The 27,617-nt window shown below is 41.0% G+C and overlaps 1 protein-coding gene across 1 annotated transcript in view; it reads left to right on the forward strand.

The window, feature by feature from the left end:
* Window positions 1-5,785: 5,785 nt before the first annotated feature.
* The window catches only part of LOC122789852 (THO complex subunit 2-like), a 2,223,396-nt gene continuing 2,201,564 nt past the window's right edge, over window positions 5,786-27,617 (forward strand). The window contains exons 1-3 of the mRNA XM_044057286.1: window positions 5,786-6,101; window positions 9,017-9,042; window positions 9,753-9,932. Of these exons, the coding sequence (XP_043913221.1) occupies window positions 5,786-6,101; window positions 9,017-9,042; window positions 9,753-9,932 (522 nt within the window). The remainder of the gene's footprint in view (window positions 6,102-9,016; window positions 9,043-9,752; window positions 9,933-27,617) is intronic.

Consider the following 27,617-nt stretch of genomic DNA (forward strand, 5'->3'; position numbering starts at 1 on the left):
TTTAGCAGAAATTGGCCTTCAAAAAATTGGTCTTTTCCAGTGTCAGACAGACCACAAAGAGGCAGATACAGATGCCCAAGAGGCAGATCTCAGCCCCAAGACTCTTACATACGTTGACAGTGGTGTGCTTCAACCCCAAAAGGAGGGGAAGACGAGACGCAACCTTATAGGAAACAATCCCAATGACTTTCCCCTTCAAATGCCAAGCACTTAACTCTTGGCAGCTCCCTTAGGGGGAAAACTAGCACTTTTTTCACAAAATTGGCATATAATCACAGAAGACAAATGGGTTCTGAATATTGTGTCTCAAGGTTACAGGTTCCACTTTCACACTCTACCAAGGCCAAAAGGAATGCCAGACCTGCCACAAAAATCAATGGGCAGAGGCACAAAAACAAATTACAGACCTCATGGACATGAGAGCTGTTCAAAAAGTGCCACAACAGGAACAAGGGCAAGGATTTTACTCGAGACTCTTCCTGGTCCCCAGAAAGGACAAAGCCTGGAGACCCATACTGGACCTTTCTACTCTAAATACTTACCTGGATGTTCCGAAATTCAAAATGTTGACACTACAGCAGCTTCTTCCCATGCTGGGCAAGAAGGCTTGGCTTGTTACCTTGGACCTTAAAGAGGCATACCTGCATGTCCCTATCAGACAAAATTGCAGAAGATAGCTCAGAATCATAACTGGCTCAATGCATTACCAATTCTCTGCACTGCCCTTTGGCTTATCTACTGCCCCCAGGATCTTCACAAAATGCCTGGCACCAGTAATTGCATTTTGCAGACAAAAAGGAATTCAAATATATCCATACTTGGACAACTGCCTTATTCAAGCAGAGAGCAAGGACATTCTTCTAAAGCATTTGGCATTTGTAAAAAGATTGCTAATTTGCCTAGGATACACAGTAAACGAAAAGAAGTCAAAACTAGTGCCCTCACAAGAGATAATCTTCCTGGGTGCCAGCTTAAATACAACGGCCCAGATGGCTTATCTCACCAGACAAGCAAGGACAACTGACTCAGTACTTTCAATTGATGGCAACAAAAACCCAACTCCCTGCAAGAAAAATTCTGCAGGCCTTGGGGTTCATGGCATCCTGCATACTACTAATACCATATGCCAGACTGCATATGAGGAAATTACAATGGTACCTAAAAAGTGTTTGGACTCAACACTGTCACATTTTGGAAACAGTAATACCACTTATTCCCTGCCTACAACAGGAGTTTTGATGGTGGGCACAGGCATGTCACCACAACAGGGGACAGCCTTTCACTCTACCCACAGCCAGGCAGACGCTAACAGATGCTTCGGATTACACCTGGGGAGCGCACATGGCAGGAAAATATATTCAGGGCAAGTGGGCCGCAGACCAAATGCATCTTCACATCAATCAAAAAGAGATGCTGGCTGTTCAAAATGCCCTAACAGCTTTCAAGGACCTTCTGCATCCAGAACAACTATTACTAAAGACAGACAACACCACAGTTATGTGGTACATAAATAAGCAAGGGGGCACTCATTCTTATCCCCTCTGCAGACAAGCCATGACCTTGTGGAACACAGGTCTAACCTATCAAGTTCATCTGCAAGCACAGTTCCTGCCAGGAAAAAAAATACTCTGGCAGATGACTTAAGCAGAAACATCATGGATCCTCACGAGTGGAAGTTAAATCCACAAGTATTCAGCATGATAACACAAAAATGGGGGAGCCCAGACATAGATCTTTTTGCCTCCCCTAATGAATTGCCAGCTACAGAAATTCTGCACAAGGACTTACCACACACAAGCATGGAAAGTGGATGCTCTCCCGTTCAGCTGGAAAAGCCTAAAAGTTTATGCCTTCCCACCACTGCCTCTCCTTTTAAAGGTACTCCTAAAAGCCAGACAAGAAAAGCCAAAAATGATCCTGATAGCCCCAGACTGGCCACACAAGCACTGGTACCCAATCTTAAAGAACTTAGCTCAAGGCCCACCATGGATTTTATCTCAAATTCCTCATCTTCTGACTCAACAAAACAATCCGATCCTGCACAGCCAGCTCAAAACCTTAAACCTGGCTGCATGGCAGATTCCTTAGTCAAGCAGACAACACCTCTCTCTAAAGCTGTTATGGATGTCATTTAGGAGGCCTAGCACCAGGAAATCCTATTCAGAAAAGTGGAGGAGATTCTGTGCCTGGAACCAGGCTCAAAGCTTTGACCCTCTTGTCCCAAATATTCCTCAGATATTACAATACTTAACTGAGATGCTGGACAAAGGCCTATCCTTTTCATCCATTAAGATCCACGTCTCTGCCATCTCAGCTCATTACAACACAGATCCTCCTATTTTCTCTCATCCATTGTTAAGACTGTACCTCAGAGGGGCTAAAAACATAAGACCGCCCCGGAGAGCACCAACACCAACTTGGGACCTCAATTTTGTCTTGGAAAAACTAACTTTACCTACTTTTGAGCCAGCCAATTCAGCAGAATTAAAATGTGTCATGGAAAACTGCTCTGCTTCTGGCAATAACTTCAGCACGAAGAGTTTCAGAGTTACAGGCACTAATGGCAGTGGAGCCTTTCATCATTTTTCACCAAGACAGAGTTTCTTTAAGAACAAACCCTTCATTTATGCCAAAGGTGGTATCCAGTATGGCTCTTAACCAATCTATTCACTTGCCAACTTTTTATCCAAATCCCCAGAATAAAGGGGAGAAACTTCTGCATTCATTGGACGTACACAGGCAGTTACGTTTCTACTTGGACAAAACAAAAGCTTTCAGGAAAACTGAGCAATTGTTTGTAGCATATGCTGCAGGATCACAGGGAAAGGCTATTTCAAAGCAGACCATTTCAAAGTGGATAGGACACATAGCATGGGAAAACTGTAACTAGCAACATTAGGCCACATTCCACCAAGGGCAACAGCCACTTCAACTGCCTACCTTAGAGGAGTACCTACCAAAGATATCTTGGAAGCTGCAACTTGGAGTTCAGTGCACACCTTTACCAAACATTATCACTTGCCTCTTTATTCTAAATCCAGAGCTGGCTTTGCCACTGCAGTGCTGCAGGGCCTCATAGCCACCCCAAATCCTCTATAGAACCAGCCACCCTACCTTAGCTTTGGGATTCAACCCAAGTTTAATGATTGCAGCAGTGAAACACGATGAACATAGTACAGTTTTGTACCTACCATAAATGTAGATGTTCGAGTGTATTCACTGCTGCAGTCCAGGTTACCCTCCCTCCATCCCCTCTTTATTAGTTGGGACGTATCTGTACCTTTCTACCCTATACTACCTATGTGGTGTATTTGCTGGTAACTGAAGGTTTTGGTTTTACTTTTTATGTATGTTTTATTAGCAATATGTATTGCCTACCTATTTGGGGGCACTTGACATCTTGGGCAAGAAAAACTGAAGAAAATGGCGTCGGCTGCATCTTATATACCCCTGGCGCACTGATGTCAGGGAAGAAGCGACAGCAACCGACGCCGGACCAAGCCTTTGGAACTCTGTCCGACTGCGGGACCGCCTGACTGCAGGATAACCCAAGTGTAATGACTGCAGCAGTGAATACACTCGAACATCTACATTTATGGTAGGTACAAAACTGTACTTTCATGGTAGGGCTAATGATTTCTTTCCCAGGGAAAGAATTGGCTTATTCGGGTTTTCGCTATTATAAGAGTTTGAATTTTACATGTCAATGAAAATCCATTCAAAATAACGGCATTTCAATAATATAAAATAGACCTTTTAATAAATTCACCTTAAACTGCAAGTGTAAGAATGCTTCATAACTCTGCAAGTACACCAATAAGTGCTTCCACTCCGTGTGGATTGAATAAAATCACAGCTGGCAAACGGACTGAAGTAACGGTCTCAAATTTAATAATCAGCAGCTAAAACAACAACGAACAAAGCAAAAAACAGTACACACTCAGTTAAGCGCTTTCACCCAGCGTATCCGGGCTTCTTCAGAACTAACAATTTGATACAATAATGGTTACTATAAAACTTTTTTGGTGCCAATTTTGTAACCATATTTAAAGACACAATACATCTAATAATTTAGTTGCTAGGAAATACAAATATAATACAAATGTATTACATGAAACACATATCTCTCATAGGACTCTGAGCATAAATAGACTAATGCATAATAAATGGGTGAAAATTAATATGCTATGTGAAAAATATATATGAATTTTATAACATAAAATACAATGTATTTATATAGACGAAAAATATTTAAAACCTTCATAAATGTCAATTGATAGAAATACTAAATTGTATAAAAGTCTATGAATTCATCAATATTTTAGATTTAAAACATTTAAAAATTGTGTGCAACTTACATATCTTAAATTCTTGTATTATAAGTAAATATATATATATTATATGTTAATATGACAAGAACGGAGAATTGACTAGTAGGGCAAATAATACTGATATGTCAGAAGAAGTTGTATCTTCAGACAGTCTAGATATACCTAATGGACAGGGTGAATGTCATAGGAGAGCAATTAATACTTTGGACATAAACGAATCCTGTAATGCCAGTAAAATAAACCTATCGGATTTCACATTTGACTTTTCCTTATATGATATCAATGAAGATGCCCTAAGGACTGGAACTAAACCCAAAAGACATTTTCCTTCTAAAACTTATTCGTTTGTTGCTGGATTAATTACTCAACAACATAAAGGTACTGTGAAACCAGTGTCCAGTCCTGGACACTCCACGGGCAAGGGGAATTCTAATATTGAGGACAATAAATTTAATGACTTTTTATTATTTAATTATAGATTGAATGATTTCAAATGTGATAATAATGTCTCAAGAACAGAGAATATCGATTATGATAATTTAAAAACCATGATATTTTCATTAGGGAAAAAGTTAAAAAGTATTAATAGTATTAAAGTTGACAATGAATATTTGATTAAGAATTTAGAATTGAAAATAGTACCTAAGGGACTTAGATGTTTTAAGTTACCTTTAGGTATTGATTTTACTACAGATGTTGTAAAGGAATTTAATTGTTTTTTTGATAATTGTGGTTTTAATTTTATGCGTTTATTAATGAAACATAATGACGAGAAACTGAGTAAACTTATATCTGAGGCAGAGAAATTAAACATCAATATTACAAATGATCTTTTATTCTCCCAGTGGGAGAATTTGTATAATAAGCAATTTCATGAAGCTAAATTGTGGGTTTCTAATATTACACAGAGGAAATCGAAAATAATAACAAGGGATAGTGAGCAATATAATAGCTGTAAGGCATATATTTATTTGGCCAGAAAAGAGGTCCAAGGATAATACAAATGACAATTTTTATGAACACACATGGCAGGGAGAGGGGAAGGAGAACCCCAATTATAGGAAAGGGTATGGAACAGCATACCATAATGAACAACATCCTTATAAGGGGGATTTTCAAAAAGGTGGGAAACAATATACACAACCTCACTGGAAAGGGAACCAGAATTACACAAGGAAGAGGTGGTATTAAATTCTAAGGTGGAATATCCAGATGATCAAGATAATAATAGTAATATTATTAATAAAATTGAAATAGATGGAAATGTATATACATGTAATAATTTTAATATCTACAGTTACACCGATGTAAACATTGATAAAGTTCATTTTGATTTATTTAGTAAAGGTATGAAATTTATACCGAATCCTAGGTTTAATTTGACAGACACTATCATAGAGTTCAAAAAATTCATACGGAAAGCTAATTTACCTATTTATTTCAATAATTTAAATATGACGGATTTAGATAATACCACCTATAAAGTACATATTAATACCCCCTTTAAGAAAATAAGTAGTTTCAACCCACCTAGCCATCCCAGTATTGAAATGTATGAGAATATAACTATTAGACAAATCTATCATGAATCTAATAAACTTAAACAGATAACATCTATTGGGAATTTAACATATGAAGAAGAAAGTCTATTGTCTGACCTCAGAGAGGATACAAATATCAGAGTTATGAAACCAGACAAAGGAGGAGGTGTCGTTTTATACGACAATACACAATATATTAAGAAGATATATGATATGTTGCACTACTCTGGTAATTACGCACCCATCTCTATAAACGAGCTCAATATTGCCTATCAAAGGATTGATTCCTATATAGAGGAATACTATATAGAGGGAAGAATTACTAAAGAGATTTATGATTTTGTAACAGTGAAATTTCCTAAGTTAGCCACCTTAGTTGGTATACCTAAAGTACATAAAAATATACGTGACCCCCCCCCCCCTTTCGTCCTATAGTTTCTGGGAATAAATCCAAAACCTTCCCATTGGGGGGAAGTATATTGATTACAAACTGAAATTTTTATATGAAAAAGTTCCCCATATGGTTAAAAATTCTTGGGCATTTCTAAGTAATTTTCCTCTAGATATAAATTTTCATCATATTCAATTTCTTACAATAGACGTGATAGATTTATTTTCCTGCATTCTTAAGGACCAAGGACTTGAAGCTTTTAGTACTAGTATCTTTAAGTATTCAAGCCTTGAATGGGAAGAAATTAGACTTTGAGGAAATTATGTCCATTGTGTTGGAGAATAATTATATATATTTTGAAGGCGAATACTTTAAACAAACAAAAGGAGTAGCAATGGGAGACGCTTGTGCTCCCATTTATGCTAATTTAGTGATGCTGTACTGGGAAGATACAGTACTATTTAAGAGTGAATTTTATAAACATGTGAAATATTATTCCATGTTCTTGGACGATATATATATATTGTGGGATGCAGATTCCGACACTTTGGAATCATTTATTAAATTTCTTAAGAGTAGTGAATTTTTAAAGTTTACTTATAATAATACTGGATTACCTTATTTAGATAACTTTATTCAGTATCAGTTAAATACCTTTACTTCTATATACAGAAAAGATACATTTTCTAATAATTATTTACATTACACCAGCTGTCATCCAGAAAAATTAAAGAACAATGTATTCAAAGGTCAGTGTGCGAGGGCTGCACGTATGACTTCTGATGATGAAATGTTAAATTATGAATAATATTTTATAAAGAAGTTATTTTTACAGAGGGGATATCCCTTGACTATGATGGACAACACCATACAATATATTTTACAAGCAAGGCATACTAGATATCAACCATTATTAGGGAGTAAATTTAAATGGGTTATCCAACAGAATGGTATATCTGGAGATGGTGATAATATTAAGTTAGTTAACAATCAAAATCTCTCTCACAGGTCTTTTATTATGCAGTTCAATATAGCAGTCAGCTACATTAAAAAGATTATATATGACTTTTGGTACATTATATCTAAAGATGTTCAGTTATGTAAAATATTGGGAGACAAACCGATATATACATACAAAATGGGAACAAACATCAATCAGCTGGTGCAATATAAAACTTTTGGAAAGAAAAAATTGATTCCTAGTCTAAGTCCGAAGTGTGGTACATGTAATCAATGCAAATTTATGTCTGAAGAGAATATTATACATTTAGCTAATGGACACAATAGTCATGTAATAAGAAAGGCGGGTAATTGTCACAGTAGGATGGTCATTTATTTAAGCATTTGTCAAAAATGCTCTAGTTTTTATATAGGTAAAACCGAAAGACATCTAAGGAAAAGGATTTACGACCACATATATAGTATAAGAACTAAAGATACTACTAATGCCTTTTATAGACATATTGATAGAAAAGGGGATGGTCATTATTTTAAATTTATAATTTTGGAAGTGATTAAAATTGATCCAACAGGTGGAGATTTTAAAAGTTTACTCAGTTATAGAGAGGTATGGTGGTAAATATATTTAGATGCTACCACACCACCTGGGTTAAATGATAATATAGCCATAAAACCATTATTATTACTTTATTAATTTCTATATCACACTCAATTTTTATATTGTATTTAATTTTACATTATATTTAACATTTTTTATAAATATTAAACATTTTTATGAATATTAATAATTTTACAACTACATTGTATTTATATATAACATATAATAATATATATATATTTACTTATACTACAAGAATTTGTTTAAGATATGTAAGTTATACACAATTTTTAAAAATTTTTAAATATAAAATATTGATGAATTCATAGACTTTTATACGATTTAGTATTTATATCAATTGACATTTATGAAGGTTTTAAATATTTTTCATCTATATAAATACATTGTATTTTATGTTATAAAATTCATATATATTTTTCACATAGCATATTAATTTTCACCCATTTATTATGCATTAGTCTATTTATGCTCAGAGTCCTATGAGAGATGTGTTTCATGTAATACATTTGTATTATATTTGTATTTCCTAGCAACTAAATTATTAGATGTATTGTGTCTTTAAATATGGTTACAAAATTGGCACCAAAAAAGTTTTATAGTAACCATTATTGTATCAAATTGTTAGTTCTGAAGAAGCCCGAATACGCTGGGTGAAAGCGCTTAACTGAGTGTGTACGGTTTTTTGCTTTGTTCGTTGTTGTTTTAGCCACTGATTATTAAATTTGAGACAGTTACTTCAGTCCGTTTGCCAGCTGTGATTTTATTCAATCCACACGGAGTGGAAGCACTTATTGGTGTACTTGCAGAGCTACGAAGTTGCCGGTTTGTTTTTTTCTGTTGTAAGTGTAAGAATGCTGGCAGACAGAGAAATTATTCCGCTGTGAAGTAACCTACGTATAGTTTAAAATCTGTCAGTAGTCATTTGACTATTACCAGTGCCTTGTTGTTCCTCTTGGCATTCACTTCTCTCATAAACATCAGTACTAGTAGGCAGTTCAACTCCTGTTTAGTATACCTGTAAAGAGTGCCCACAAAAACAATTATTTGTGTTCCTACTTTTTTTTGAGTTGCTTCATGGTCTAGTACTTCTCCCATGCCTGGCACCCAGCTACTGCAGTACTTCCCTGCACTTTTGTTTTTATGTAGATATTTTTATATGAATTTTTTTTTGTAGAATCGAATATAGAAGGTCCAGTGGAAGTAAATCAGTCATGTTTAAGCCTTTGTGTTTTTTTACTTACTGCTGTATTGTATGATTTGTCAGAATTGGGCTCTGTTCAGCATGCTTGCATATAAATCTGTTTACAGTGCAGTACAGTAGTAGTGACTACTTAAAGTTTGCCATTTTCTGTTTCTCAAGCTGGTGGGATTTGTAAATTTAATGCCGTCTGCATTTCTCACTGCATGTACACTTTATAATCCGTATTGCTGAAAATCTGCATTTCCTGTTTCATTTGCATTGATGTCGTAGATCATGACAAGTTACCCATTTTCTCAAGTGGAATTGAAGCATGTTTTTCTGTATATTTTTTGGCTTTATGCCTTAAGTATATGTCCATCATCCATCTGCTGCCATTTGTAATTCTAGCATCTTTTAGAAACAAGAAGTACTGTTGGTGTTTTTTTCTGATGGAAATGTTTGCATGCTCTTGTAATATTTTGTTAGATAAGCTGTTTTTGTGCTTTCTTTAACTTGAATTTTTTTTTTTGTCTTGGGATATCCCCAAGTGAATTATTCAGTCAAATGGTGAGTGATAAATAATTGTCTACTGTGTAACTTTAGAATATTTGGTGTGCAGCTCTAGTATGTACAGTATATAGTCATGATAATTGCGGCTGTCTTTGTTTTTATGACTTGGAGAGTTTTGCAGGATTGCCAATTGAAAGTTTTACCGTTTCTTTACCTGCAGGGTGGATACTTCGGACAGATCAGGAACACCAAAAAGTCCTCACAGCGATTAAAAGATGCCTTGTTGGAGCATGATTTAGCTCTTCCACTCTGTTTGTTGATGGCTCAGCAGAGACATGGTGTGATTTTTCATGAAGGTGGCGAGAAACACCTGAAACTTGTTGGAAAACTCTATGATCAGGCAAGTTCAGTTTTAAATTTTTTTTTTCTCCTCTACAGAAAATGAGGACAGCCTTCCTTTCAAGAGGTGATGGCATGATCTTTTGCTTTCCAGTTAAAAAATAAAAATCTTATTCTAGTACTTTTATCTATTCTTCATCCAATACCTGCTTTATTCTGCTCAGGATCACAAGAAACAGGGATGTAAAAATGGATGGGAAAAAAATCACTCTCTGCAAAGCTGGGTTTCATTATTTATCAAAAGATTGGTTGATGTTTTACAGGTTTGCAGTGCTGTGTGTGCGGTTAGCAGTGCTGTGTGTGGGGTTATATTTTATTTTGCAGAAAACATCATATGTACCCTTCAAGGAAGAGCATTATATAAGTAAATAAATCTTAACTGTGATAGCTGTACCATTTTTGCATAGCTGTTGTCTTACCCCTGCAGTGGCCAGTGCTTGTCTTGCAACCACCAGCAAAGGTATTGACTCTTGTGTGCTTTACTGTTGAGTGTTTTGTTTGTCATTCATAATTGTGATATTGTCATTTTGAAGAGTTTGTCATCATCCAGAAGATAGTTATTTTTCCAAGAGATTGCATCTGCCTCCTCTAAGTCCGTAAACAAGTATGTGTATGGTAGGCAATGTACCCCTAAATAGTTCCCCACTCAAATGTTTGCTTTGTCTGAGGCTATGTGATCATAATACAGAACCTTTTGATCTTTGTTTCAGATTTATTTAGCAACTTCGTTAAGGAGTTTGAAAGATGTTTATTATTCACGCTGCTTCATTAGCATATGTGTTCTTTGCCTGCCCAAATACCTACACTGGCAACTTTCCGGAGTTCAGAATCCCCGTTTTTGACTACTTGTGATGGGGTATTGGTTAAACCCCTCCTATCAAGGGAAGCCCAACCACTGTGACACAGTGTCAGATGTTCATCGTGTTACACTGCTGCAGTCATTACACTTGGGTTATCCTGCCATCAGGCGGTCCCGCAGTCAGCCAGAGTTCCAAAGTCTTGGTCCGGCATCGGTTGCTGTCGCTTCTTCCCTGACGTCAGAGCGCCAGGGGTATATAAGATGCATCCAAAGCCATTTTCTTCAGTCTTTCTTGCCGCGTGGTAGCAGAAGCAGTTCGCAAGTGCCGGTCGGCCGACTCCTGAGATTTTCGAAGTCTAATTTCAGATCCGAAGTCTTCAATAAAGCTAAGTACCCCCGTTGGGGAAACATTTTCTTGCCTCAGACCGATGTCAGCAAAAGTTAATAATTGTATTTCTTGTGGGAAGCAAATACCTCATAAGGACTTCCACTCTTACTGTATTCCATGCCTAGGCCCTGATCACAACGTCACTAGTTGTCGGTTTTGTGCTAGATTTAACAAACGCACTATAAAAAGACGTTTGGATTTTGCTTTGCACTACGGCCGAAGGTTCAGTTATACTATGCCGTCAGATCAACCGACGACCTCAATACCGAAAAAACGCAAAGACAAGGATAAAGACAGGCATCCGAGGTCCAAAAATGACGACAAAACCTCTTCTAGGCCAGTTGCCGGTTCGCCGGTTCTCAGTGAGGCGTTTTCGCAGCCCCTGACACCTGCTACCTCAGAGCCACAGGCCGCTTCCGACTCCCACGTGGAGACAACTAGGCCTCTGGAAACTCAAGGTATTGGGCGTATGGAAACTAATCCCTCAGATGGGTCAGGAGCCGCTGAGCAGGCATCGGCTTCTGAGGGTGTTTTCAGACCTTCACAACTTATCATTAAAACAACAGCCAAGCCAAAGGTACCATTAAAGACAAAGAAACAAGTACAGCATTCTCCTGGACAGTCCTTCATGCCTAAGAAACAGATGTTTAAAATGGCCGAAGACCTCATTACTCTAATCAGGGGTTTCCATCCCCCTCCTGAGAAAAGGCCTAGGCAGGATACAGACTATGATTCCTCTGATCAGGTTTCTATTTCCTCTGATTCCACTTCAGACCAGGGATACTCTCTACCCCCTTATGAGGACTCTGATGCTGAAGAATCTATCCCTTCAGCCTCTCCTCCTGAGGATTATTCTTTTGGGGAAACTTTGCATACCATGAGGGTGCATTTCCATTGGGAAAGTCAGGATTGTTCAGAATCCAAGAAAAGGCTCAGGAATTTCCTTTTATTGCCTCAGCACAGGCCGCTGGCTATTCCGCCTGTGCTAAACATTGTGGATGATGTGTTCTCTGAATCCAGCTTATCTCCTGACTCTCTGCCCCCTGCTCCAGCCAAGCCAGATAGGTATTAGAGACCCTGACTCTCAAGTTTCTGTACAAAAACCCTTCTGCTGATCCAGAAACTATTTCCCAGGGTCCAAAAGGGGTTAAGGCTTCCATTGCAAAAAATCTAGTACCCTCTGACAGAGATTCCAGAGCTTTGGATAGATGGGGGAAGAAAGTATACACTTCTGCAACTTCAGCAGTAAGAGCTTTAAATTGCCAGTTTCACATGCTTAAGTACCAACAATGTTTAATGGCTCAGTTAAAACAGAAAATACTTGCAAGCTCAGAAGCTCCTGATTGTAAAGAAATGCAGGATTTATTGCATGCAGTTGAACAGGTGGGAAAAAATACTCTGCAATGTGGTTTTGATTCTTTAGAGGCCTCTTGTAGAGCCGCAGTTACAGGTTCTGTGATTCGAAGACATGCTTGGTTAAAAGAACAGAGTTTACCTGATCATGTTAAGGCAAAATTATTGGATGTTCCATTACAGCATGATACCTTGTTTGGTGTTAAGGCAGAAGAGGTGTTAAAGAAAATGGAGGATAAAGCTAAATCTATGCAAACATTCAAGGATTTCTTACAGGTACAGCCACCTCGGTTTAGCAGAAATTGGCCAACAAAGAATTGGTCCTTTCCATTGTCAGACAGGCCACAGAGAGGCAGATACAGACGCCCAAGAGGCAGATCTCAACCCCAAGGCTCAAACAGACAACGACAGTGGGGGCACCTCAACCCCAAAAGGAGGTGAGGACAAGTCTCAACCTTACAGGAAACAGTCACAATGACTTTCCCCTTAGTACGTCAAGCACGTCCCTTTTGGAAGCCCCCTTAGGGGGAAAACTAGCACTTTTTTCTCAAAACTGGCAAACAATCACCCAAGACAAATGGGACAAGGATTTTACTCAAGACTGTTTCTGGTCCCCAGAAAGGACAAGGCATGGAGACCCATACTAGACCTTTCAATTCCGAATACTTACCTGGATATTCCAAAATTCAAAATGTTGACATTACAGCAGCTTCTACCCATGCAGGGCAAGGAGGATTGGCTTGTTACTCTGGGCCTCAAAGAGGCATACTGCATGTCCCTATCAGACAAAATTGCAGAAGATACCTCAGATTCAAAGCTGGTACAATGCACTTACCAATTCTCTGCACTGCCCTTTGGTTTATCTACTGCGCCCAGGGTCTTCACAAAGTGCCTGGCACCAGTAATTGCATTTTGCAGACAAAAAGGAATTCAAATATATCCATACCTGGACGACTGCCTCATTCAAGCAGAGACCAAGGACATTCTTCTACAGCATCTGGCGTTTGTAATAAGGTTGCTAATTTCTCTAGGATACACAGTAAATGAAAAGAAGTCAAAACTAGTGCCCTCACAACAGATTATATTCCTGGGTGCCAGCTTAAGTACAACTGCCCAGATGGCTTACCTCACGCCAGACAAACAAGTTTAACTAACTCAATATTTTCAATCACTGGCAAAAATGTCCCATCTCCCTGCAAGAAAAATTCTGCAAGCCCTGGGATTCATGGCATCTTGCATACTACTAATACCATATGCCAGACTGCATATGAGGAAATTACATTATTGGTACCTAAAAAGTGTTTGGACTCAACACTCTCACAGTTTAGAAGCAGTAATACCAATGATTCCCTGCCTGCAACAGGAGTTTCGATGGTGGGCACAGGCATGTCACCTAAACAAGGGTCAGCCTTTTACCCAACCCACAGCCAGGCAAACTCTAACAACAGATAATTCGGATTACGCCTGGGGGAACACACATGGCAGGAAAATGCATTCAGGGCAAGTGGACCACAGACCAGATGCATCTTCACATCAGTCAAAAAGAGATGTTGGCTGTTCAAAATGCCCTAACAGCTTTCAAGGACCTTCTGCATCCAGGACAACTATTACTAAAGACAGAGACAACACCACAGTAATGTGGTACATAAACAAGCAAGGAGGCACTCATTCTTATCCCCTATGCAGGCAAGCCATGACCTTGTGGAACACAGCTCTAATGTATCAAGTTCACCTGCAAGCACAATTCCTGCCAGGAAAGAAAAATCCTCTGGCAGACTATCTAAGCAGAAATATCATGGACCCTCACAAATGGAAATTGAATCCACAAATCTTCAGCATGGTAACGCAAAAATGGGGATGCCCAGACATAGATCTTTTTGCCTCCCCACTGAATTGCCAACTACAGAAATTCTGCCCAAGGACTTACCACAGACAAGCATGGAAAGTGGATGCTCTTTTGTTCAGCTGGAAAAACCTAAAAGTTTATGCCTTCCAGCCGCTGCCTCTCCTTTCAGAGGTACTCCTAAAAGCCAGACAAGAAAAACCACAGATGATCCTGATTGCTTAGACTGGCCATGCCAGCACTGGTACCCTATCTTAAGGAACTTGACTCAAGGCCCACCATGGATTTTGCTTCAAATTCCACACCTCCTGACTCAACAAAACAATCAGATCCTGCACAGTCAGCTCAAAACCCTAAACGCTGCATGGCAGATGCATTAGTCAAACAGGCAATACCTCTCTCTAAAGCTGTTATGGATGTCATTTTGGAGGCCAGGAGGCCTAGCACCAGGAAAGCTTACTCAGAAAAATGGAAGAGATTCTGCGCCTGGAACCAGGCTCAAAGCCTTGACCCTATTGTTCCAAACATTCCTCAGATTTTACAATACTTAACTGAGATGCTGGACAGAGGCCTAGCCTTCTCATCAGTTAAGATCCACGCCTCTGCCATTTCAGCACATTACAACATGGATCTTCCTTTATTCTCTCATCCCTTGCTAAAGCAGTACCTCAGAGGGGCTAAAAACTTAAGCCCGCCCAGGAGAGCACCAACACCAACTTGGGACCTCAATTTCTTTTGGAAAAACTGACCACGCCACCTTTTGAGCCAGCCAATACAGCCAGTCTAAAATTTTTATCATGGAAAACAGCTCTGCTCCTGGCAGTAACCTCAGCACGAAGAGTCTCAGAGCTGCAGGCATTAATGGCAGTGGAACCTTTTATAATTTTTCATCAGGACAGGGTTTCTTTAAGGACAAACCCTACCTTTATGCCAAAGGTGATATCTAGTGTGGCTCTTAACCAAACCAACCATTTGCCAACCTTTTATCCAAATCCCCAGAATAAAGGGAGAAACTTCTGCATTCTTTGGACATACACAGGCAGCTCCGCTTCTACTTAGACAAAACAAAAGCTTTCAGGAAAACTGAGCAACTGTTTGTAGCATATGCTGCAGGATCACAGGGCAAGGCTATCTCAAAGCAGACTATATCCAAATGGATAGGACACTGTATTTGTTACTGCTACACACAGCATGGAAAATCAGTCCCAAATACCATTAGGCCACATTCCACCAGGGCAACAGCCGCTTCAGCAGCCTTTCTCAGAGGAGTACCTACCAAGGAAATTTTGGAGGCTGCAACTTGGAGTTCAGTGCACACCTTTACCAAGCACTACCACCTTCCTCTTTACTCTAAATCCAGAGCAGGATTTGCCACTGCAGTTCTGCAGGGCCTCATAGCCAATCCTAACTCTTTATAGACCAGCCACCCAACCTTAGCTTTGGGATTCTACCCAAGTGTAATGATTGCAGCAGTGTAACATGATGAACATAGTACAGTTTTGTACCTACCATAAATGTAGATGTTCGAGTGTTCACACTGCTGTAGTCCAGGTTACCCTCCCTCCATCCCCGCTGAACTAGCTGGACTTATCTATACCTTTCTATCCTATACAACCTTTGTGGTGTATTTGCTTGTAACTGAAGGTATTGCTTTTATTTTATATGTATATTTTTCATTAGCAATATGTATTGCCTACCTATTGGGGGCACCTGACATCTGGGGCAAGAAAAACTGAAGAAAATGGCGTCGGATGCATCTTATATACCCCTGGCGCACTGACGTCAGGGAAGAAGCGACAGCAACCGACACCGGACCAAGACTTTGGAACTCTGGCCGACTGCGGGGACCGCCTGACGGCAGGATAACCCAAGTGTGTAATGACTGCAGCAGTGTGAACACTCAACATCTACATTTATGGTAGGTACAAAACTGTACTTTAGTCACTCCTTTGTGCCCAGTACAGGACTTTTACATTGAATCTCCTCAGCAGTCTGTAGCTCAGATAAGATCTCTTTGGGAACTTCCCTTCCTCTTTATCATTATATACTTTATTTTTTAATAAAACATAAAGTAAACAAATGTTACATTTTTATTTTAATATTAATTTTTACTACTGCTGTTAATTCCTCTGGGAGTTTTATCTCTGCTGTTTGTCTGGTTAATACTGGTTTACAAACTTACTTGTTTTTGAAGTGTTTTATGACTTGTACTGGGAAACTGAAATTCTGTCTGTGGTGTCAGTTGAACACTGGGGACTGTCTCTTGGCTGGGTGCCAGGAGGCCTGCTGTTTATCTGCTTCATTTTGAAGTTTTAGCAGGAATGTATTGCATTTTTTTCTTCAGTTTTATTATTTAGTACTAATGCAACTCTGCTATAGCAGCCAACTTCATGCTTAAGTCAGAAGTGGTGAACTTCATGACACCCATGCAGATGGACAGTACAGTTGCGACTACTGAATCCTACACAATTGCACTTTATAAGCACTTCCACAAGTGCATGGATCGTGCTATCCCAAACAGAACCAAGACCCTATCCTCAACAAAAAGGAAGCCAATCTGGTGATCCCCTGCCATAAATAAACTGTACAACAGAAGGAAGAAACTGTTGCAAAAGTGAGTAAAATCCCATGAGAGGAGGAGCTCCCTGGTCAGCCTCAGTAAGAAGCTGCGATCCCTGATAAAATCCTCCAAAGCTAGTTACGAAAACAAAATCGCCACTGATTCTAAAGACAACCACAAAGCATTCTATAGCTATGTCAAGAATCTCAATGGCAGCACTCAGATCTGCTCTGAGTTGCAGCACAATGGCACTAAATGTACAGACCCAACTGATATTGCCAACATCCTGGCAGATAGGTTCAGTACTAACTTTACCCCCCTCTCACCCCCTAAAGAGCCCATCTCTATACTGGAAGAATGCAAAGTTCTTGTAATCCCAGCTGCACAGGTAAAAACCACACTCTCCAAAGCCAAGAACACAGCATCCATGGGACCAGACAACATACCTGGCTGCATTCTACACGAACTACAGAACGAACTGGCACCCCACCTAAGTACTATGTTCAATCATAGCCTCACCTCAGGCGTTGTGCCTGCTGAATGGCGCACAGCAATGGTTATCCCACTTCATAAGGGGGAGCCACCATGGACCCTGGGAACTACCGCCCCATTAGCCTGACGAGCCTGGTCTGCAAGGCCATGGAACTTATAAACAAAGACATTGGTAATCTCCATACGCTGGACTCCACCTAGTTTGCGTTTGTAAAAGGCAGATCATGTCTCCTAAACCTGATAGACTTCTTTGAAGCAGTCACCAAAGCAATAGATGAGGGAAAGGTGGTTCACACAGCCTATGTAGATCTTGCCAAGGCTTTCAACACCATCACCCACTCTGGAATTATAGATAAACTCACTAAACTAGGTATAAATCCCTATGTCACAGGATGGGTTGCCAACTTGCTCACTGACAGAACCCACACTGTGAAAGTAACAGACTCCAAATCCGACTTCAGACCAGTGAAAAGTGGAGTACCACAGGGTTCAGTCCTGGGTCCTCTCCTGTTTGGTATCTACTTCTCTAAAGTACAGGCCAACACAGAAGGTCTTTGGCTAACGAAGTTCGCAGATGACTGCAAACTAGGAGCCATAATCGAAACTCCTAACGATGTGGACATCCTACAAAAGGGCCTTACTGAGACAGATGCCTGGTTGTCCAAGCCATGGCCAATGCCAAAAAGTGCATTGTCATCCCATTTGGTAAAAACTCTGTACCCATGAACTACAACATAGGCGGTAGTATACTTAACACCAGAAGTGTGATAAGAGACCTTAGGACACAGGTGGACAGTAGTCTCTCCTTTGATAATCACATCGCCACAGTAGTCAGGAAATCCTACGTGGCAAACCTAATCACAAAAGGTTTCTCATCCAGAAAGAGAGGTCATTGTTCCCCTCTACTCATCACTCATTAGACCCATTATAGAGTACAATGCCCCTTTTGGTATGTACCTCACAAGACATCTACAACAACTGGAAAGGCCGCAGAAATACATCACAAAGAGGATTACCGGCCTCAGACAGATGCCCTACGCAGAACGTCTAAAAAAATTCCAGCTTTACTGCATCGCATATTGCCTACTCAGAGGTGATCTCTGCCTAACATACAAAGCTATGTCAAACGCAGAGCTGTTGGACATGCTCCACTTAGAGAAATCCCAATCCCTCCGAGCTGCACGCTTTAGGGACCTAAACCTTGTCACCACAATAAACAGAACATGCTGGAGGGCTAGATTCCTGTCCCAGAGACTTCCCATATTCTGGAATAAACTACCTATCTATATCAAGTAAAGCTCCTCATTAGCACTCTTCAAGAAAAATCTTGATTGGATGGGAAATAGGAAGTTCACCCCGGGGATCACTTCTGTGGCTCTGCTCGACAGTGGCACAGGAAAATAATTTTCTTGGGTGGCAAAAACCAGAGTACCTTTTTGGCTTGGCTTGTATAGGCCCTAGGGCCGATAGCCTAGTACCTACCTATGAAGTATTTACCGCAAATGACTATTTGCATTCTTTGTGGAGTTTTTTCAGTTCTGAAGAGAATGCTTGTTTATGGCGTTTTAAAATATTTCTTTTTGATATAAGGCATATATTTGATTTTTGTCCCTTCCTGGATAAGTGAATTTTACTGGGTACTGTGACTGTGTTCTATTTGCTGCAGTGTGCAGATTGTAGAACATTTCTAGCATAATTTAAACTGTTTCTATTTTTATACAGTGTAACCATGTTTGCTGTGTGGGAATGTAGTTTATATTTTCTATTATTGATGCCTTTAATCGGCCCTTAAGTATATTATTCCTGTCTGTGTTTTTTTTTTTTTTTTTTACTGACTTGATGGATCCTAGTACAACTACCCTCCCCATCAGATCCAGTTGCACTTAAAAAGAAAAAAAAAATAACCTCAAAAACATGGCTCAGTCTACAGTTTGATAATCTGTTGCTGCCTTAAGCCAGCTCACAGACCATTTGCCTTTTCCTCCATCACCCCTAGTGTGAACCTGCAACCTTCTACGGTACTGGAGTCAGACACAATCTTGTGGGCTGTCCTAATACCTGGTTCAGGAACAGGAGAACCAAACCCTTCAGGTGCAGGATAGGTCGAGGATAAGACACCCCTTGCCAGACATGTTCTTAGATATTTTGTCCTCCACTGTAGTTCATAGTAAGATGAAACCGAAATGTCACCACACAACAATCAGATTATTGCCATGTATAGGGCTGATGTGATTTCCTTAGCTAGTAGTGTGTTACAGTCAGCTAATCGGAGGCTTTGCTCCTGTTCCAAATGACTGATGGGGCTACCTTCTGCAAATTTTTATGGGGGATCTTCTGCAGGCAGTAGTAAACACTCTGAGTCTCTTTTGTCTTATTCTTTGGAAGGTTGACTGATTCAAAAAATCAAATCAGTATTCACCTTTCCCCAGATGCTGGCTAGATTTAGAGATGTATTTGACTGGAAGCAGTTTGGAGCTGTGCCAGAGAGTGGCCGAGTTTGATACTATTTAAGATGAGATTCCAAATATTTTGGTTGATCATTAATAGTCATCACTGTCTCAGTAGGCTTAGCTATATGGGTTATGTCCTGCCAAGTATATAAAAGTCAGCTTTCATAGTTTCAGGGGAACCTTCGATGCATCCATACTGTTAGGCAGCTTGAGCTGAGCTGACTAAGACCAGTTTGGATGTTAAGACCTTCAGAGCTTTCCTGCCACTGAAGACTACGCTCTTCTCGAAGATCGGTTGTCTTGTGCTTTCTTTTGCTGGGCAGATAAGTTCCTTTTGGGGGAAAAACTTTGATTTTCTTACTCTAGATTTGTCTCTGTCTACTTAACTGTTTAAACTACATGAAACTTCAACAAAGCATATTTTCTCATGCCATATCAGAGAGTCCCCTAAATCTGCTAGCTAAAGTGATTTTATCTGGAGTAATCTTTTCTACTCTGTTGTTAGTCCTGTCGCACTTTGTGTTGCAAGTTTTTTGGATTACATGTGTTTCCAGATTATCAAACAATGGGATGATTGATGGAAATTGATGTATGGATGATTTTTAGACTAATAGGAGTTAGGGTATTATGATGAAATGGCAGGAGGGTAATGTTGCCTAACCAAATAAAAAAAAGGATTCCTTTCCCATAAAAGATCTTTCCCTGATTAAGAATGACAAGACTCAGGGAATCCCATCTTTTCCTCTTTCCCTTGAACCTTCCCTCAGGGTTTAGCTCAGTCCAGCAACCTGACCACAGATTGGCTCAGACAAGTGAGTGCTGAGAGTAATTCAGCGTTACATTTGGCAGTAGACAGAAAATACTCTTCCCTTCAGGGAAATCCGCTCGCACCCTCTATACCAGATAAACCCCTTCTGTCTGGTAATTCTTCACAACTTACAAGCAGATGGGTATAGAACCCGTTACTTGCATCACAAAAAGGAAAAGGATTGTATACCAAAATCTCTTTGGTACCCAAAAAGGAGCCGTCATGGAGGTTAGTGTTAATCTGGAATATTTAAATACCTTTCTGAAATACGAAAATCCAAAATATTCACAGTGCAGACTGTTCTTCCCCTTCTTCTGAACCAATGATGTTCATCGTGGTACCCTGCTGCAGTCTTCACACTTGGGTTATCCTGCCGTCAGGCGGTCCCGCAGTCGGCCCGAATTCCAAAGTCTTCATCCGGCGTCGGTTGCTGTCACTTCCTCCCTGACGTCAGAGTGCCAGGGGTATATCAGAGGCATCCGACGCCATTTTCTTAAGTCTTTCTTGCCGTGCGGTGCCCGAAGCAGAAGCAGTTCACAAGTGCCGGTCGGCCAACACCTGAGATTTTCGAGTCGAGTTTCAGTCCGAAGTCTTCAAAGCTAAGTACCCCGTTGGGGAACCTTTTCTTGTCTCAGTCCGATGTCAGAAAAAGTTAAATATTGCATTTCTTGTGGGAAGCAAATACCTCATAAGGTCTTTCATTCTTTGTATAGTTTGCCTAGGCCCAGACCACGACGTCACGGGTTGTCGGTTTTGTGCTAGGTTCAATAAGCGAACTATAAAGCGACGCTTTGATTTCGCACAAAACTACTTCGGTAGAAAATTTAATTACACTATGCCATCGGAGCAACCGACTACCGGCGTGCATAAAAAAACGCAAGGATAAAGACAGGCAGCCTAGATCCAAGCCAGACTCCGAGGCCTCGGCTAGGCCGGTCGCCGGTTTTCAGTGAGGCACCTACGCAGCCCCTGGCTACCGCTGAATTGGATCCCCAGGCCGCTTCGGATCCCCCAGCAGAGAGTTCTAGGCCGACGCAGCCTTTTTTCTAGGGCCCTACCGACGACATTGCAGTAGGGGTAGCCAGTGCTGTAGAAACACTTTCTGAAGGTGTCTTCAGACCGACTACCCTCACCATAAAATCTTATGCTAAGCTTAAGACTCCTCTAAAGCCAAAAAAGTCTACACTTCAGTCTCCAGGTCAAGGCCCTATGCCTAAGAAACAGATGCTTAAAATGGCTGAAGATTTGATTTCTTTGATCAGGGGTTCCAAACCCCCCCCCCCCCAGGCTCCTCTGAGGAACAGGATTACTCCTTTCCCCCTTATGAAGATTCTGTTGCTGAAGACTCCATTCCCTCAGCTTCTCCCCCTGAAGATTATTCCTTTGGGGAAACCTTATACACCATGAGGGAACATTTCCACTGGGAAGGTCAGGACTACTCTGACTCAAAGAAAAGGCTCCGAGACTTTCTTTTACTCCCCCAGCACAGACCACTTGCTATCCCCCCAGTTTTGGACATTGTGGATGATGTCTTCTTAGAATCTAGTCTAAATCCAGATTCTCTGCCTCCTGCTCCAGCCAAACCAGATAGATACTATAGAGTGCGTGACTCACACAAATTCCTTTACAAAAGCCCTGCTGCTGATCCAGAGACAATCTCCCAGGGTCCCAAAGGGGCTAAGGCTTCTATGGCAAAAAATCCTGTACCCTCAGAAAGGGACTCCAGAGCACTAGATAGGTGGGGGAAGAAGGTTTAAACCTCAGCTACTCTAGCTATGAGAGCACTAAATTGTCAATTTCACATGCTTAAATACCAGCAATTCCTAATGTCTCAAATAAAACAAAAGATGCACATGCACCCTCAACAGTCTGAATTCAAGGAAATGCAAGATCTGTTACATGCAGCTGAACAGGTGGGCAAACATACTTTACATTGTGGTTTTGATGCATTGGAAGCTTCCTCTAGAGCAGCTGTTAAGGGGTTAAAGCAGAGGAGGTTTTAAAGAAAATGGAGGATAAGGCAAAATCTATGCAGACGGTTAAAGATTTCTTACAGGTACAGCCCCCACGCTTCAGCAGAAATTGGCCAACAAAGAATTGGTCCTTTCCAGCTTCTGACAGACCACAGAGGGGTAAATACAGGCACCCAAGGGGCAGAGGACAAGCACAAATCCCTTACAAACCTCGCCAATGGGGCACTACAACACAGAAGGGAGGAGAAGACTGGTCCCAAACCACTAGAAGGCAAACGCAATGACTTAAACCTCAAACTGCCAAGCAAAACTCTCTTGGCAGCTCCCTTGGGAGGAAAATTAACACTTTTTGCAGACAACTGGCGCATCGTCACAAAGGACAAATGGGTCCTAGACATTATCTCACACGGATACAGATTTAATTTCCACACCTTGCCAAGGATAAAAGGAATGCCAAACCTGCCACAAAATCAATGGGCAGAGGCACAAAAACAAATTACAGCTCTCATGGACATGAGAGCCATTCAACTGGTGCCTACACAGGAGCAAGGCCAAGGATTTTACTCAAGGCCCTTTCTAGTACCCAGAAAGGACAATGCTTGGAGACCTATTCTGGACCTATCAATTTTAAACACCTTCTTGCAAGTACCCAAATTCAAGATGCTAACACTACAGCAGCTTCTTCCCATGTTGGGCAGGAAAGCTTGGCTAGTAACGTTGGACCTCAAAGAGGCATACTTGCATGTTCCTATCGGACAAAGTTGCAGAAGATACCTCCGTTTCATTGCAGGTTCAACCCATTACCAATTCTCTGCACTGCCCTTTGGCTTATCTACTGCGTCCAGGGTCTTCACAAAATGCCTGGCACCAGTAATTGCATACTGCAGACAAAGAGGAATTCAAATATAGCCATACCTGGACGACTGTCTCATCCAAGCAGAAAGCAAGGACATTCTCTTACAACACCTGGCTTTTGTAAAACATCTTCTAAGTTGCCTAGGGTACACAGTAAACGAAAAGAAATCAAAACTAGTGCCCTCACAAAATATGACATTCCTGGGTGCCAGCTTGAATACAACGGCCCAGATGGCTTATCTGAAGCCAGACAAACAACTACAATTAACTCAGTATTTCAGAACAATGGCAACAAAGACCCAACTCCCTGCAAGAAAAATTCGGCAGGCCTTGGGCTTCATGGCATCTTGCATACTACTAATGCCATTTGCAAAACTGCATATGAGGAAATTACAATGGTACCTAAAAAGCGTATGGACTCAACACAGCCACAGCTTGGAAACAATGATAAATCTCATTCCCTGCCTTCAACAGGAGTTTCTATGGTGGTCACAGGCATGTCACCTCAACAAGGGTCAGCCTTTCACCCTATCCCCAGCCAGGCAAACTATGACAACAGATGCATCGGACTATGCCTGGGGGGCACACATGGCAGGACGGTGCGTTCAAGGCATATGGACAGCAGATCAAAGGAATCTGCACATCCATCAAAAAGAAATGCTAGCTGTACAAAATGCTCTGACAGCCTTCAAGGACCTCTTACATCCAGGACAGCTTATCATAAGGACAGACAACACCACAGTAATGTGGTACATAAACAAACAAGGGGGTACACTCTCCTACCCTCTGTGCAGGCAAGCAATGTCCTTGTGGAACACAGCACTGGCTTACCAAGTTCAATTACAAGCTCAATTCTTGCCAGGAAAAAAGAACACATTGGCAGACGACCTAAGCAGAAACATCATGGATCCCCACGAGTGGAAACTGGATCCACAAGTATTCGCAATGATAACTCAAAAATGGGGGCTCCCAGACATAGACCTGTTTGCCAGCCCTCAAAACTCTCAGCTAACAAAGTTTTGCACAGGGACTTTTCACCATCAAGCTTGGAATGTGGACGCACTCTCATTCAGTTGGGAAATGCTAACAGTATATGCCTTTCCTCCACTACCCCTTCTCACAAAGGTGCTACTGAAAGTCAGGATGGAGCAACCCCGAATGATACTCATTGCCCCAGACTGGCCACGCCAGCACAGGTACCCACTATTAAGGAATATGGCCCAGGGCCCACCATGGATTCTACCACAAGTTACCCACCTGCTCACACAGCAAGACAATCAGATTCTACACAGCCAGCTCAAAACCTTAAACTTGGCTGCATGGCAAATCACCTAAGCAACCAGCCAGCTCCTCTCTCTCAAGCTGTTATGGAAGTTATTCTGGAGGCCAGGAGGTCCAGCACCAGGAAAGCCTACTCAGACAAATGGAAAAGGTTTTGCGCCTGGAACCAAGCTAAAGGCCAAAATACCCTTCAGCCAAACATACCTCAGATTCTGCAATATCTAACTGAGATGTTACACAAAGGGCTTTCTTTTTCATCTGTTAAAATCCACGCCTCAGCTATTTCTGCTCACTACAACACGGATCCTCCCTTATTTTCACATCCACTCCTGAGGCAGTTTCTCAGAGGGTCCAAAAACATTAGGCCTCCCAGGATAGCGCCAACACCTACTTGGGACCTCAACTTTGTTCTGGAAAAACTCACGCTACCTCCTTTTGAGCCAGCTTTCTCAGCTGATTTAAAGTTTATATCATGGAAGACTGCCCTGCTGCTAGCAATCACTTCAGCTAGAAGAGTTTCGGAGCTTCAGGCACTAATGGCAGTAGAGTCTTTCCTCATTTTTCATCAAGACAGAGTTTCTCTATGGACTAACCCCTCCTTTGTGCCTAAGGTGGTATCCAGTGTGGCTCTAAATCAAACCATTCATTTACCCACCTTCTTTCCATATCCACAGAATAAAGGAGAAAGACTCCTGCATTCCTTGGACATTCACAGGCAGCTACGTTACTACTTGGATAAAACTAAGGTTTTCAGAAAATCTGACCAGCTTTTTGTATCCTATGCTACAGCATCACAAGGAAAGGCTAACTCAAAACAGACCATTTCCAAATGGATAGGACATTGCATACGTTTTTGCTACACCCACCACGGAAAACCAGTTCCTGTTGTCATAAGGCCCCACTCTACCAGGGCAGCAGCTACATCTACAGCCTTCCTCAGGGGGGTGCCAACCAAGGATATTCTGGAAGCTGCAACTTGGAGTTCAGTACACACCTTCACCAGACATTACCACTTACCACTTTACTCTAAGACTAGAGCTGGCTTCACCACTGCAGTTTTGCAGGGCCTTCTAGCCTCCTCTAACCCTGTTTGACTCCACCTCCCATCCTTAGCTCTGGTATTCTACCCAAGTGTGATGACTGCAGCAGGGTGCGACGATGAACATAGTACAGTTTTGTACCTACCATAAATGTAGATGTTCGAGTGTATACCCTGCTGCAGTTCAGGTTACTCTCCCTCCATCCCCTCTGGACTAGCTGAACTCGTCTCTTCCACTCTATTCTATACTACCTCTATGGTGTATTTGCTTGTGCCTATGGGTTTTGTTTCATTTTTTCATTTAACTATATGTGTGTGTGTGTATATATATATATATATATATATATATATATATATATATATTTACACATATATGTATATATATTTATTTTGCCTACCTATTAGGGGCACCTGACATCTGGGGCAAGAAAAACTGAAGAAAATGGCGTTGGATGCCTCTGATATACCCCTGGCGCTCTGACGTCAGGGAGGAAGCGACAGCAACCGACACTGGACCAAGACTTTGGAATTCGGGCTGACTGCGGGACCGCCTGACGGCAGGATAACCCAAGTGTGATGACTGCAGCAGGGTATACACTCTAACATCTACATTTATGGTAGGTACAAAACTGTACTTTTCTTGGTGACTTTACATGTGAGTGATGCTTATTGTCACATGACAGTTGCTCCCAACTACAAGTTGAACTTATAAATGTCCTGTCTTACACCCTCACAAAGAATTTTCTTCCTGGGATGCATGGTGGACACAAGTACAGTTTTTCTACCTGAAGGCATAGTTGTGACTGTTAAGAACATTTTCAGGGATTTCTCTCACCAAGAAGCTGCCTCCACAAGAAAGTTTCTCAAAGTGCTAGGCCTCATGGCATCAGTGATCCTCATGACACCACAGGCTCGAATCTACATGACAAAGATTCAGTGGTACTTAAAAATTGTTGGACCCAGCACCTGCTTCAGTTGGAGGTCTAGGTTACCAGTGCTGGATTTTGTGAAGAGGAAGTTATAGTGGTGGAGGGATCAGATGTCTCTCAGTCCAGACCTACCAATTCTCTCTCTAGACCCTAGTTCAGTCAGGATGGACTCGTTAGATTTTTGCATGGAGAACAGTGTACAAGAGAAGTTTAAGTGCAAGACAAATGAAGTCTTTTGGATGCTACAAAGCACATAAATGTCAAAGAAATGTTAGCATAATTCAGATCTTAATTATTTTTTGTTTTTTTAACCACTTATGGTTTCCAGGTCCCATTTTATTGGTCACAGTCACCACCACAGTTGTATGGTACCTGAACTATGGGAATACAATATAATACCTTCTTTACTGGTTGGTAGTAATGGCCTTCAAGTTAGCCTTACAGCACATTCTCTTATGCTTCAGGACTCGTACATCTTGTCAGAACAAAACAGTGGCAGAAGGATTAAGCAGATCCCAAATGGACCCTCACAAGTGGAAACTCTGGAAAGAGGGGGTCTTAGATTTGCTGCTTTGTAGAGAACACTTCAGATTGACATGTCCATCTCCTTACAAAACAAACGGGTGGAAAATTTTTTTTCGAGATCCTTGCAGCTATGCTTAGATGATGGAATCATTCTCATTCTCTTGGGCAAGAATGTTCTTTTGTGCAGTTGGTTTCCCTTTTAATGGAATTAGCCACGGTGAATTGCCACAAGCTTGTTCACACTCAGGCTGGATTCGTATGGTGTCGGGGATGAATGGTGCACCCCAGCTTAGAGAAACTGCTATTAACAACCTTGTTAGTTGTACCTTGATATCATTTAGGCACTTGTTCCATGGGAATTTGCAGCAGGCACTGAAGGAGGCAAGAAGAC

The sequence above is a fragment of the Protopterus annectens genome, chromosome 15.part0, assembly GCF_019279795.1.
Source record: "Protopterus annectens isolate FY-2018-M chromosome 15.part0, PAN1.0, whole genome shotgun sequence".
Lineage (NCBI taxonomy): Eukaryota > Metazoa > Chordata > Ceratodontiformes > Protopteridae > Protopterus > Protopterus annectens.